The sequence below is a fragment of the Mirounga angustirostris genome, unplaced genomic scaffold, assembly GCF_029215605.1.
Source record: "Mirounga angustirostris isolate CCGP_5_RB_7025 unplaced genomic scaffold, mMirAng1.0.hap1 SCAF_3, whole genome shotgun sequence".
Lineage (NCBI taxonomy): Eukaryota > Metazoa > Chordata > Mammalia > Carnivora > Phocidae > Mirounga > Mirounga angustirostris.
The window spans coordinates 62479994-62495036 of NW_026991711.1; the positions used below are offsets into that span (position 1 = coordinate 62479994).

General features: G+C 33.9%; 1 protein-coding gene across 2 annotated transcripts in view; it reads right to left on the minus strand.

Moving 5' to 3' along the window:
* COG6 (component of oligomeric golgi complex 6) overlaps positions 1 to 15043 on the minus strand; it is an 89736-nt gene that overhangs the window by 46123 nt on the left and 28570 nt on the right. For both annotated transcript variants that reach the window (XM_045869365.3, XM_064586155.1), the window contains exons 9-13: positions 14297 to 14425; positions 14127 to 14218; positions 12527 to 12591; positions 8861 to 8952; positions 3416 to 3533 (exon numbers count right to left, since the gene is read on the minus strand). In XM_045869365.3, coding sequence (XP_045725321.1) covers positions 3416 to 3533; positions 8861 to 8952; positions 12527 to 12591; positions 14127 to 14218; positions 14297 to 14425 — 496 coding nt within the window. The remainder of the gene's footprint in view (positions 1 to 3415; positions 3534 to 8860; positions 8953 to 12526; positions 12592 to 14126; positions 14219 to 14296; positions 14426 to 15043) is intronic.

Consider the following 15043-nt stretch of genomic DNA (forward strand, 5'->3'; position numbering starts at 1 on the left):
AAATAACTTTCTAAATCCATTTACTAAGTTTTACAACTTCTCAATTAATTCTCTTGGCTTTCTGAGTAGACAATCATAGCATCCATAAATAATGTTGCCTCCTTTGAAATACTTGTATCTCTCATTTTTTAATCTGGTGTTTCTATTATTTAAAAATGTTATTGGCAAACATTCTTGTCTTGTTCTTTCTTGACTTAAAGAGAATATATTGGTAGTGCTTCTGTGTTAATTATAATGTGGGCTATTAATTTTATCTTCATATGGTTAAGGAAGTATTTTTACTTTGTTATTTACTAAGATTCCCCACTCAACAATTTAATATAAAATTTTCTTATTTAACACTGAAACATTTAATGTATTTCTAACACTTAAACATTCTTGTATTTCTGAGAAGAACCCATACTTGGTTTTAATAAAATGCTAGATTTGACCTGATGGTATTTTAACTATTTTTATTTTTTTTTAACTTGAAGTGACTGATTTGTGATAACTGTCTTTAAAAGGCTTTTATGTCAGCATTAAAACACCTAAAATGAACTGGGAAGTTTTCTATATTCTCCTACATTCTGGAGAATTATCTGTTTGAGGGGGGGGAAAAAACTATCTGTATAACCTGAACTAGGCCTAGCAGCATGTTCTTTAATAGTTTTTCTTCCCTTGCAAGGTGTATTCAAGTATTCCACTTCTTTTTCATTCTTTTTGTCAATATATATTGTTTTAAAATCAGTCTTTTTATTCAGATTTACAGATTATTTCAGCATAAAATTGCTGTATTTTAATATGGTATTTCCTAATAAATTTTAATTATCTCTGGTTATTTCTGATATTCTAATTTTTAATTTTCTTTGGTTAAAGCATTGCTAGAAGGTTGTCAATTTTGTTGATCTTCTCAAAAAATCAATTTTTTCCTGTCTTCTAATTGATCATAAAAATTTAAGTCCATCTTTCCTTTTACCATAGTGTTTTGTTCTCTTTCAAATTTCATAATATGAATGCCTACTATATTATATTTTCAGTCTTTAGTCCATATATTATCTGACTGGTGAAGCTTTGGGTAATATGCACATCCATATGCTTTTCCACATACTGCACTCTTGCTCCTGTCCTCACCACACAGCTAAAATTGTTCTCAGTAAGTCATGGATCATCTATATGTTGTCCAGGATAACAAATCTGCTGTCCTTGTTTTACTAGAACTCTTTATACAATACCTGTCATTAACAATGTCCTCCTTCTTGAAATTCCATTCTTTTGGCTTTTCTGATAAAACTTCCTCACTTTTCTCCTGCCTCTCATGTCATCCTCCCTCAGCATCCTACCATGGGTGGGCTTCTTTCTTCTCTTAAATGTTAGGGTTTCCCAAGACTGTGTGTCCTGTGAACTCTACTCTTATTAAACATGGACTTCTAGTGACCTCATCCAAATCCATGGATTCAACTATCTTTTACATGTAAAACTCTCTAAACCCAAATGTACAGCTCCCAACTAGATTAGACAAGTAACAATGGGATATTTCAAGGTATCCTACCTAACGTGGGCCATACCATCTTTATCCTGTAAATTTTACCCTCTTCCTATATTCTGTATACTTGTGATTACTATTGATATTCCCAGGTTGGTAACATAGAAATTATTTTAGGTTCCTGCCTCTCATGTACCCATATTCAATCAGTTACCAAATTTTTAAGGTTTACCTTTACCCCTTAAGAATGTGTTCCTTCATGGCTGTTCCTAGAATCTCTACTTTTGATCATGTATTTTCATAAAAACTACCTTGATAGTCCCCTAATCTTTCTGTCTGCAACCTGGTCTCTCTCCTACCTACATGCTATACCACTTTCCAAGTGATTTTTTTAATAAATGAAAAATTTGTTTACTGGTGACTCACAGCTTATGTTCTTGCATATTCTTTTTGTTTCCTCTACTTAGGATGACCTCTGTCCACCCCCTTTTCTACCTATTTAAATCCCACGTCCTTTCAAGTTCAACTCTTCTTTCTCCCTCTCTGGAAAGCTCCTCCTTTTGTGCTGGCACAGCACGTTGGCCACATATCTTTCATAAAATATGTGATTCCATAGCAATCATTGATTAATTTAACTATTCTCCACTAAAAGGGAAGCAATGTGAGGCTAACCAACCTTGTTTGCCACTATAATCTCATCAGCAAGCACATGTTTATTCACGTTCAAAGTACGCATGAATGATTTTTCAAATTTTTGTTTAAATAAGAACTCACATAAACACATACAAAACCAGCACTGACTGTTAGTAAACTCGCAGTGTAAACAAAAATACATATAACAGGAAAAAATTTAAATAGGTCCAGGTCTATAAATTCATATTGCTTTTCCAAAAGAATTTGAATTGTGCATGGGGGTCAGAAAGTAGATTCCTATTAAGGCTTCTCTGAGCTTAGGATATAAAAATGGACCAGGAAACTCTGGATTGGAATGCTACTCACTATTCTATACTATATTACAAATCTGTGCCTAATACAGCCAGGCTATTAGATTGAGTGGTATAATTAAAAGAAAAACAAAAACAAAAACCCAGTACAGTGATTGTGATGCATCCTTAAAAGACCTTGAGTCCCTAATGAAACAAAAATAAAGAAGGATGGGGCGCCTGGGTGGCTCAGTCGTTAAGCATCTGCCTTCGGCTCAGGTCATGATCACAAGGTCCTGGGATTGAGCCCACATTGGGCTACCTGCTCAGCGGGGAGCCTGCTTCTCCCTCTCCCTCTGCTCCCCCGTTCCTGCTTCTTTCTCTCTTTCTCAAATAAATAAATAAAATCTTTTAAAAAAAATAAAGAAGGATTTGCTTACTGTAAACCCATTCATTAAGGTCTTGCCACAACACACTGCTCAAGTGAAAAATATTAGCTCTCAGGACTATTTCAGATTTTTGTTGTGGTTGTTTGTTTTTTGTGGGAAGTTTTTTGTTATCTTATTTTCATAATTAATTGTAGTATATTACTCAAAGGAGCATAAATTTCTTAAGGATAAAACTGGACCACCAGAGAGTAAATACATAAAGCAAGCTGTTTAGAAAAAAACATTTAGTAAGAGTTCCAGTTTTCCAATCTGTATGTCATCTTAGCCCTGACCTAAATATAGTAAGTTTGCTTTAATTACAAATTAAAGCAAATTTTCTATAGAAAACTGGTAGTGAAACTAAGGCTTGAGATTCTATCTCCAATTATGACTCAATGTTATACTGTTCCAGGAACCCAGCCTATAAACCTAGATCCAGTAAACCCATCTCAAAATATATTTTGTCGTTCAGAGGAAGAACTCAAGAGAACATTGTACAGAATGGGAAAAAATCGTCACCAATGTAAAAACTGTAAAACAATATTTTTAAATGTGAAAGATTCACACTCACATAGTTTACGAATCGAATTTTTCAAACATACCTTGTCCATTAATTTACTTGCATGAAGACTCAAGCAATTGAAGAATATTTTTTTGCTTAGCAAATGCATTTCTTCAATGGTAGTCAATAATGTAGTTGCACTATTTCCAACAATGCCACTAAAAGCAAAGAATATTTCAGGTTGCAAAACAGAAGCTAAAACAATCAATTCTTTAACTGCGTATAATTCATTTAAAAGACTGATCTAGATTTAGGGGCACCTGAGTAGCTCAGTCAGTTAAGCATCTGACTCCTGATTTCAGTTCAGGTCCTGATTCAGGGTCATGAAATTGAGCCCCATGTCAGGCTCTGTGCTGGGCATGGAGCCTGCTTAAGATTTTCTCTCTCTACCTCTGCCCCTTCTGCCATACACCCCAAGCTCGCTCTTTCTCAAAACAAAACAAAACCAAAAACAAACAAAAAAACAAAAAAACCCATTAGATTTAAAGTGTGTATGTAGAATATAAACTGTGAATTAACAACAACCCCTCTAGTTTCATATAAAAATGACAGGGTTTTTTTTTTTTTTTTAAGAGTTAGGTGATGAACAAATGGTTTCAATGTTGTACAATCTCTTTTAGAAAAACAGACACTCATGTCAACCCATCTCTCTGTTTTTCTCTATTATAGTAAATGCATCTCTTGATTATCCAAGAACTAATTTTAATTTTAAGGAGGCCATTCTATCAAGCTCTATTCATAAAATATTTAAATTTTATTAACACTGAGTTATTCTTCCAATTAAACTCTTACACCATATCTAAATTATAAAGTTTCTCAATTTTTATACAACTGCCTAAATAGCAGTGTATTTAGACTAATTATGAAAAATCTGGTAGTATTTTAAAATATTTAATTATTAGCACATTCGGTACTCCTTAATTTGCTATGATATTTCTTAGACCTATCCAAGGAGTTTCTCATTTTTGCCAGAATGTAAGACAAGAATGTATATAAAACAATTCCCAATTTTATATTCCAAATTCATGTATTGAAAGTCATTTAAAAATGTGATGTTACGTGAAAAAGTTTTTTGTTGATGTGAAAGATTGCTCAAAATAAATATAATGGCATTGATAAATACCAGCAGATAGTAAGCAAAAAAAAAAACAAAACAGCAAATTTAGAGAAAACTGGTATGTTGCATATAATATATTATAAAAGCAAATACTAATACTACATATTTCAATACATTCTGAAACTGAAACAAATTGGAATGAATTCTTATATATTTAATGCACACAAAACAAATTAACAGTTAAAAATATACATATAAAGCAAACAGCAAAGTAAAAGCAAATTCCTAAACAGGCAGCCATAATACCTACATTAAAAAAAAAAAAGTATTTTGGTTAAAAATATTATAAGCTAAACACCAAAATAAATTGAAAGAAATTCTCATACATGCCTATACATGCAATAAAAGTAAGTATGCCTCTGAATAAAAGTATACTATCCTAAGCAACGGGGGGAAAACACTGAATGTACACAAACAGAAACTGATATTTTATTTATTTTTATTTTTTGTTTTTTTTAAAGATTTTTTTAAATTTATTTTTGGGGGAAGTGGGAGTAAAAGCAGTAAGAGGGGCAGAGGGAGAGGGAGAGAATCTCAAGCAGAATCCCCGCTGAGCGCGGAGCCCAACACAGGGCTCCATCTCATGACCCTGACATCATGACCTGAGCTGAAACCAAGAGTTGGACACTTAACTGAGTCACCTAGGTGCCACAGAAACTGGTATTTTAATGAAAACTTTGTGGAGAGATACCAAGATATGTTTACATGCATTTAAAAAAAAAATGGAGTTATCAGCCATATTTTGCAGTTACTCAGATCTAGAATTTACCAGTGTTTACTAACTACTCACTAGGTACCAGTAACTGGGCTAGATACTTGTAAATGCTTTTTGTATTTCACGCCATATTTCTACCCAACATCCTTATCCTCCCATATTTTTCAATTTTAGATATTATATAGAAAAGTTACATCTCTTACATAATGCTCATCCCCCACCACAACATACCCAAACTTCATCTTTCCCAGGTTCCCTAATACAGTTATATCATAGGGTTTGGTGAATAAATACTCAATGTTTACATTATTACAAGCATGTAAATACTATTCAGAGCTGTCCAAGGCATCAGGGATTTCAACATAAGGGAATGAGCAGGCTGATAAAGAAGACAAAACCCTGTGTCACAGCCTTGTAGTAGGTCTAAAGAGCAACCAATTCAGACTGGAGAAAGAGAATGGCGTGTCCAAGATGGATGTGGGAAGAGGAGAGGAGAGAGAAGTTAGGAAGGACTGGTTGATGTGCTTGACTATATGGTGAGAAAATGTAGAGTCTACTTAAGAGTTTGGGTCTGAAATAGTGATAAGGACATAGGAAAGGAAGCAAGTGCAAAAACAAAGTGATTATTAACTATAGAGAGAAAAAGTTTTACAGGGAAGGAAATGTAATCAAAGTATGCTGGATTCCCTGTTTTTATGGATTCTACATCTTCCTTTCCTTGGTTTACTACGGCCTTTTGATGGAATCCATCCTTTGGGAGTTTTAGTGTATAGGATGAAAAATATTTTTGAAAATTGTGTCACCCACTTTTCCCCAACATCACTGGCTATTCTTTTCCAATTTTCTTTGTGGGTTTCTTTTTTTCCTAACCTCTTAATATTAGGATTCCCCAGGACTCAGTCCTAGGCCTCTTGTTTATCTACACTCACGTAAGTTATTTTACCTAGTCTTAGTGTTTCAAATACCATCTATACACTACAAACTGTCAGATTTATAGGTTTAGCCCTGATTTCTCTGTTGTCTGCTCACTCAACATCTCCCACTGAATGTTCATAGGGATGCTGAATCCGACAGTCAAAAGTGGGCTGGACTCTTCATTACCCACCCACTCCCATCAAACTGTCCTCTCTAGAACCCTCCCTCGCAGCAAATGACTATACCACTAATCTAACTGTTCAAACCAAAAGCCAAGAATTCATCCCTGACTCCTCATATCTCACCCTCTCTAGTCCATATATATCCTCTTGTCTCTGGAAATAATTACTTTTCACTCCCTCCAAGACTATCACCCTACTCTGATTCATCACTGTCTCTGCTCAGAATACAAACAGCTTCCTAAATACTGTCCCTCTTCCCCTTTACCCCACTACACTACGTTATCGACACAGTGCCCAGAGTCACCTTGTATCATAAATCAGCTCAAGTCACTGAAACACACCCCCCCACACACACACAACACACACACACATCTTCTTCAAACCAATCAGTATAAAATCTAAATCCTCACTAGAGCCTACAAAGTCCTACATGATCTGGCCTCTGCCTACCTCTCTGATTTCATCCCTCCCTACTCCTTCCATTCACTCTACTCCAACTACTGGCCTTCCTTCTGGTTCTTTAAAATGGAAGCTTTTTCTGGCCTCAGGGCCAGAGTGTGCCCTGCCTAGCACACTCTTCTCTGAGATCTTTACATGCCCAACTCCTTCACGCTCTTTAGGTCTGTATTCAAACATCACCTCCACCAAAAGGCCTTTAAAACAGCCACATGCACATACACCTGCTCATATGTGGTCACTCTCTATGCTTTATTTACATTCTCCTGCTTTATTTCTCCTCAGTGCCCTTATCATCAGTTAAAATTATTTTATACTTAGTCTTTCTCCCCCATTAGAATGTAAGTTTAAGCTATTTTGTTCACTGCCATTTCTTTAGCATCTAGAAGAGTAACATTTGTAAACAGTTTTTTAATTGACTAAATGAGGAAATATGTGAACAAGTAAAAAAAGTACACAAAAAAAATGTATCAAAAGATCCAACTGTCATCTTCAAAATCATCACCTTCAAAGACAAAAATTATAATTCTCAGAGTCTAACGAACCTATTACCTTCAGAATCCAAATGATTTTTTCTTAGCATTATTTGCATTAGAAACTGAGTTATCATTATCTTCAAATAAAAATTTCATGCAGTACCATCATGGGTATTACTACATAAATAATGTAAAAATGATTTACCACTACCTTTGCCTAGTACAGCATTAGTTACAGTGTTAGCTGCTTTCAGTGGCTCTTGTGTTTCCTCAGTATGGATCATTCTCTTATTTTAGGAAGCCTATAACATCACAATTGAAACTAATTTATTGCTTTTGAGTCATAGCAAGTGGTGATAATAAATTTATATCTAGGGCGCCTGGGTGGCTCAGTTGGTTAAGCGACTGCCTTCGGCTCAGGTCATGATCCTGGAGTCCCGGGATCGAGTCCCGCATCGGGCTCCCTGCTCGGCGGGGAGTCTGCTTCTCCCTCTGACCCTCCTCCCTCTCATGCTCTCTGTCTCTCATTCTCTCTCTCGCAAATAAATAAAAATCTTAAAAATAAATAAATAAATAAATAAATAAATAAATAAATAAATAAATAAATAAATAAATAAATTTATATCTAAAATGTTACAGGACTAACCCAAATCCTATCTCTGATTAGTTTTATAGCCTGTGGCTTGTTGGTTTTGTTTAAAAATGTGAAACCCATCTCTTAGCTGTGAAGTTTTGGGTGGCTAATCTCAGCTACTAGAAGGTAGGTAACATCATTGCCATAGTCTTTTGGTGCTTCTTGAACTACTGATCCCTGTACCTCTCCTGGATCTATTAGTTATAACCCTCTTGGATTTTAACAATTGAACTTCTGTTCTTGATTCTAGCATACTGGATAAAAAGTAACTGTTAAATCATTTTTAATGGACTAATATGAAAACTATCCAAAATAGAGCTTGAAATTCAAGACATTGTTTTAACACAACTACGCATGGAACAAGGTCTTATAGTGGCATAATAAAGCTCAAGTGTATACACCATCACTGCAAAGTGAAAATAAATGCACACTTTAGAGTCAAAGATCGTACTATAGAGAAAACAAGTGGTTCCTAATCAGATAAAGGAACTTTTATTTAAAGAAGATAAAGTACCTTTTATTTAAGCAAATAAAGCTATAGTGCTGCTTTATCACTAATAGGAAACTAAATGATAAAGAATTTACATTATTTACATCGAGGATAGGACACTTAACTTATTGTGCCCTATTCTGAGTATAATGTATAGTTACATTAGGTGCCACATATCTCTTTTACTGATGCAAGAAGATTAAAAATATACTCACCCTATAATCTCACACTGTTATAAGTTGTATGTGTGCACGTGCATGTGTGTGAGGGTGTGTACAGTTATGTTTAGGGAAAAAAAGGAAATGACAGACCTCAAAATACAGCACAAATAATATATATGTAATGATTCATATGGTGTGGAGGTTCTGCTAGTTATATGTAGTTGTACAAATGGTACAAAACAAAACAAAATGAAAAAAACAAAAACCCTTATACTGTGTTCTAACTGAAATGATGTATCACATAGGATTTAATAAAGCACATTTAACCATTCCACTTACCTGATTGTATGATGGTAAAATTTGAGGAGGTTAGAAATTTTATATAACAAAACTGCCCCAGGTTCAGCAACTATTACTTGTTCAATTCGAACCTATTAAAACATGTGAAAAAAAATTAAGCATTTCTTAAAGGTATAACTTTCCTTCAATAATCACATGTGGTATAAACATGCATTTAAAAAAATAAAATTTAATTATTGCAGAAATCACAAAATTCCTTCTAAGTAATTTCTGAATATTAAATTATAGGGGATGGTAAAATAACAGAAACATTTTAACACAGATATACTCTACAAAAAACCAAAACAAAACCTAGATCCAATACCTACAGAATTTGGCTGAAGGCGGTTGCTACCAGAAATAATACAATGATGAGGTCATTGTGAGGGTTTTCACCAGATTATAACGTAATGTAGCTCAGCACTATTTGCAAAGCAGCTATTACATCCTAAAAACAGATTATCAGTGCAAATACTGCTCTATCACCAAATATTCAGAAAAAAATGAAAGAATTCTGATCTTTAAACTATTACACCAAATTTCCTTTTTTATTAGACAATAACAGACAAATCTTAAATTAGCACCAACATGTATGTCTAATTATGGCTACCAGGGCAGTATCAGATCTACTGCAAAGTTAACTTGATTACTCTTAAGATTAACTACTAGGAATCCTTACTGATCTCGCCCTTACTTTATGTTCCCTAATTAATGGATACAATCTAAATCACACTGATAATGTGCTTATTTACGTATTATATCTGTTCTGAAGCTGCTGCTTACATTGTGTTTTCTTGTTTCCTAACCAGATTCTAAACACACACAATTTGTTTTCTGCTTCTTTTACATCTCTACAGTACATACACAACAGATGCTTAATACACGCTTTTGAAAATTGAAGTTTCTCTATACTTAGATTTTGGAATATGTCATAATGCCAACATACGTGATTTGCTAAAATAGATTTTACAAATGTATGTATATGAGCATATAAAACCCTCTTAGATTACAGAAACTAAACGACCTTTACATGAATATGTTTATGAAATTCATACATCTTTTGGCATAAAGTACTAGTGAGCTAACTGACACAAATTATAAATCATGAATGGTGTGTGAATTTAAAAACCATGATTTTTTCACATTACATTACAATTTCTCTCTAGGTCCAAGGCCTGGATCAGTAGTGATTTAAATTATATATTATGTCGGGGCGCCTGGGTGGCTCAGTTGGTTAAGCGACTGCCTTCGGCTCAGGTCATGATCCTGGAGTCCCTGGATCGAGTCCCGCATCAGGCTCCCTGCTCGGCAGGGAGTCTGCTTCGTCCTCGGACCCTATCCCCTCTCATGTGTTCTCTCTCTCTCATTCTCTCTCTCTCAAATAAATGAATAAAATCTTTAAAAAATAAATAAATAAATAAATTATATATTATGTCAACAGAAGTGATACTTTCTAAATTTTAATATAATTATTAGGACAAAATATAAAAGATATTAATGTAGACACACAGCTCTTCTCTAGCAGATTTATAACAGCATAGAACCCACATAATTTACAAAGCTCAGAGCATATAGTACACTAAAGTTTTTATTAAAGAGATGGAATTCAAATGTTAGCTGAGAATATTAGATACCCAAATGAGGTCATATAGGAAGGAAATTCTTAAAATAGTGTAAATTGTCACAAGTATATAAAGGAAGGGAAGAGTTATTGGATCATATAATGTACCACTATCAAGCTAATTTGATAATGTAACTACTGTGAACATCTGTTAAATATTCTCTAGAGTACGCATTTAATATTACTATCATATGAAAAGATCTAAGGTTTCTGTCACTTCAGAAACTGAAAGAATTTTTATTCATTTTACAATAGAAATATTTTTGCTTGCTTACGAGTTTTTTCTTCACCTTTTGATATCTTACATTAAAATTTCACAGGCAGTCACAATAATGCCCTACAATTGTTGAAAACACCTTTTGGAACATAAACATTTAAGGAAAATGAAATGAGGTACATTTTAAAACAAAGGCATACTTTGGTATATAATCTCTTTATATAAGCAATGGGTATTAATTTAATATTTTTAACATCATAATAATATTTCTTACTCAGACCAGAACAAGAAACTCTAAAGTCCATTCCAACCCTCAGATTCTAGCATTATATTTTATACAATTACTTTAACAACAACAAAAAAAGGAATCAGTAATATAAGGAACATAATATCGTAAGGAAGGAAGGGGGTAAAGGGAGGTAAGGCAGATAAAATACAATTTATTCACCAAAGCAATTTATTCATTGTTATGACTCCGAGTTTCCTTTAACTCTATGTAGTTACAAAAAAATATGCAAAGTGTAGAAAGAGAAATATTTTTATACTCTCTTTTTCTATCTTTCCAATAACTGCTAGTATACAAAATAAGCAACATTTACATGAGTATAAATGTCTAAAAACCAAACTATGGCAAATAAATATTTCACTTGAGAGAACTAAGTAAAATAATTTCAAAATATTTTGTATTTATTTACTGAATATGCAAGTGAATCCTAAGATGATCAAATTACAGTGATAATTAAATCTGTAAATCAACTGTTACAAGGGTGTGTTATCTGATATTTCCTTGCCTACAACAAAATACCAAAGAAAATCTCAGAAACAAAAAAAACAATTAGTTTTAAAATTTGGTTCTTGGTAAGAATAAATCATAAACCTTCTAGATTTCAATTTCTACATAGTAAGTTGAAGTCAATCAACAAGGAAATTAAACCAACAACTACAAAGTATTCCATAAATATTATTAAAGAAAAATACTGCTGCAAGCCTAGTAGGTATCAGGAACTATGTACTTCATCTACACAGTTTTCTCATTTGATCTTCACAACCACCATTAATTTAATAGTAGCTTTTTCTTTTTTTTTTTAGATTTTTATTTACTGGAGAAAGAGAAAGAGAGAGCACGAGCAGAGGGGAGGGGCAGAAGGAGAGGGAGAAGCAGGCTGCCCGCTGAGCAGCAAGCCCAATGCCAAAGGGGACTGGATTCCAGAACCCTGGGATCATGACCTCAGCCAAAGGCAGATGCTTAACAGACTGAGCCACCCAGGAGCCGCATGGTAGGTATTTTTATATACAGGTTCAACAGAAGAGGCAACTCGAACAAGTGAACACAATTAAGTGGCAAAGTGGAAATTCTAACCCAAGTTTGACTTCAAATTCTGTTCCTTGTACTATAAATAGTATTGGTAATAAAACTTACACGTTATTTTATCCATTATTGTTATAATAGACAAAAAACGTACAATGCTTGAAACAATAAAGTAAATGGAACATGTTCTTAGAAAATTTCTGTTAAGAGTTCATAGATAAGTTATTTCAACTTAAGGGACTTTTTCTCAATTGATTAACATAAATTACCATGGAAAACATAATATGGTAAAAAAAAATAAGTGAATATATATAAACTAAGAATATTTCAAATTTTCTTCCTTAAAGATAAAATTGACAATATTTACTTTAAAATGTATTTTGTTATCCTACACTAATGTGTTAACTTGAGAAAACTATAGCTTGACTTCAAGCTGTTAACAGTTCTTTTAAACTCACAGGAATAAGGCAATGATTTAGCCAGATGCCATATAACATATATAAAAAACAAAATATTTACCTTTAGAGGCCTGCACACACCCTCAGTAATGTGCCCAACAACTTCCTGGATATTTTCTTCAACACCTACAATTAATTACAACATAACTGAAAATTTTTTTCCATATCACACATAAGTTCAAAAAACTAACAAACAATAATGAATATGATTAATGGCACTAATAACAAACATTTAAAGTAACATAATATTTTATTAAGTTCAATATCTTTCAGGACATTATTAATTATGTTAATGTCTGGGTCTAGAGCCTTGTTAATTTATTGCACTGCTGACTAATAAAATGAACATTACTTCTTTGTGAAAAAGAATAAATGTATGTATGAGTCACAGGAAAAAATGACTAGGAAACATATTAACTGAAGGAAGTGATGTAAAGACGTATTAGTATTTGTTCTACAAACGCCTTATTCTGGGCAGGGGTGCTGAACACAGAAGCTGAGGATATAAAGACGGAAAGCACACCTTGTAATCTAATAGAAAAACTGGCATTTACTAAATACTGACTATTTACCAAGCTCCTGTGTACTTGGCATTTACTGCCTGTGACCGCCTTCTTTTTTACAGATAGAGAAACTGAGGCTTGGAAGAATGAAGCCATTCCCAAAGAATAACTTGTTTCGCCCAACTCCGATCTAAATTCTTCCAACCTCTTCACATTGCCTCTTATATATACTTCACTAAAACATCTTTTAAGAAATTCATTCTTTTAAACTAGGTAATTAGGATAACAGAAAACAACTTAAAAAAGTTCAGACCTTGTGCCAATCAAACAAACATGCTGAGTTTAATTTGAATATCAAAGAGTAAAAAAAAATGAGGAAGGGTAAATAAGGATCTTCCCCCAATTTGTACACTAGCCTCTCCTGGAGATCACGTTGTGAGCCAGAAGGATGCGGGGCTGGGCAATGCAACACAGTCAAGTGATACCAATCACAATATTTCTCTTTAATTCCTATCAAAAATAGAGTATCTTAATTTTCCATTTACCCCTCAAACTCTAACAGGCATCTTAAGGTAGTCACAATACTAAGAAGATCTGAAATTCTGTAAGAAACAGACATAGCAACTCAAAAAGCATCATTTTTTCTTCCTTGAAATCAAGACCAAAATTTTAAATACATTTAGTACTACCTGGGTAATTATTCAAAAAACTTTATAACAGTCACATGAGAATGAATAAGGAGTTGGATAGTAGAAAAGAATTAGTAGCTTAATGACCTTAAACAAGTCCCTCAGTCTGTTTACTCACAGATAAAAGGAAGATAATACCACCTCCCGCCTTTAAAGCTTGGCGCGGAAGATCTGAGACAGTGTACGCTATACACTTAAAAGCGAGGCAGGGGAGCGCAGGCCTGATATGGGAAGGCTACAAGGGACCAGCACACAAGTGTGAACAGCTGTGACAGGAAAGTGATGGAGGAGAGAAGTCTATTAGGAGAAAAGGGGGGAAACCAGAGAGGAAATTAATTAGCGTGCTTAATGTGACACCTAGGTGTGAAGAACTTATCTCTGTGAAGATGACAGCAATAAGAATAGAAACAGAGGAGCCTTGTGTTATTTTCTATACTTAGACATTAGCAATAACAACCAGAGGACCCACCTTGTATAGTTACATGCTTTAAGAGAGCTTCAAGGTGTTCTTTTTCAGAAGCAGTAGCTTGATGGAGCCAAGCCAACATATCTCCTACGTATCTAATGTAAAAACTAAATGTTAGTAAAGATTTCCTTCAGAAAAACATCAAATATTCCAACACTGTCTGATTACTATACCTCAAAGGGTCATGGGAGTGCATTTCAATGGGTCTTGGTGTGCCTCCTGGGCCCCCTCTCGTAAGAGCATCAATAAATCCACGAACGACAGTGCTTCTTCTGGCTGTTCCAAATTCATCTAAGGTATACCTAGAAGAAATATGTTATTTGAAAAACAGATGTGTTTCTTTTTAATGAGTATATCAAACTATTCATGCAATTTCTGAGATAACCGACACATCTACAGCTTTTTTACACAACTCTCAAGCAATACTGTTTTTAAACAACAAAAAAATAGTTATGAAATAACTTTATCATAATGAAAATTCACTCTAAAGGTACATATTTTTACTCCTCCTCAGAAAGAATGCTGGAATTTGGGATCAGTAATAGGGGCAATGGCAATAAGGGACAGAGCAGTGGGTCTGGTAAAAGTAAAAAGCAAGGAAAGGTGAAAATTCGGGATTCTTCAGGTTTCAGCACCCTTGGAGTGCAAAACATGATGTTCTAGTGTTCACACAGGCCATAATATCTAGATCTCAGAGGACTGGTTACAGTTAGAACTCTGCAATCCAAAAAACAACAATTTTTCTTCTACCATCAATTTTTTCCCAAATATACTATCCATATCCAAAAGCTTATTTTGACTCCAATACTAGACATACATTCCTTAAATTTACTGACCAATGAGGCATACAGAGCAAAAACTTCTTTTATGTATATTTAGAAATCACCTATTGTGGTTAAAAGAAAAAAAAAAAAAGGCTT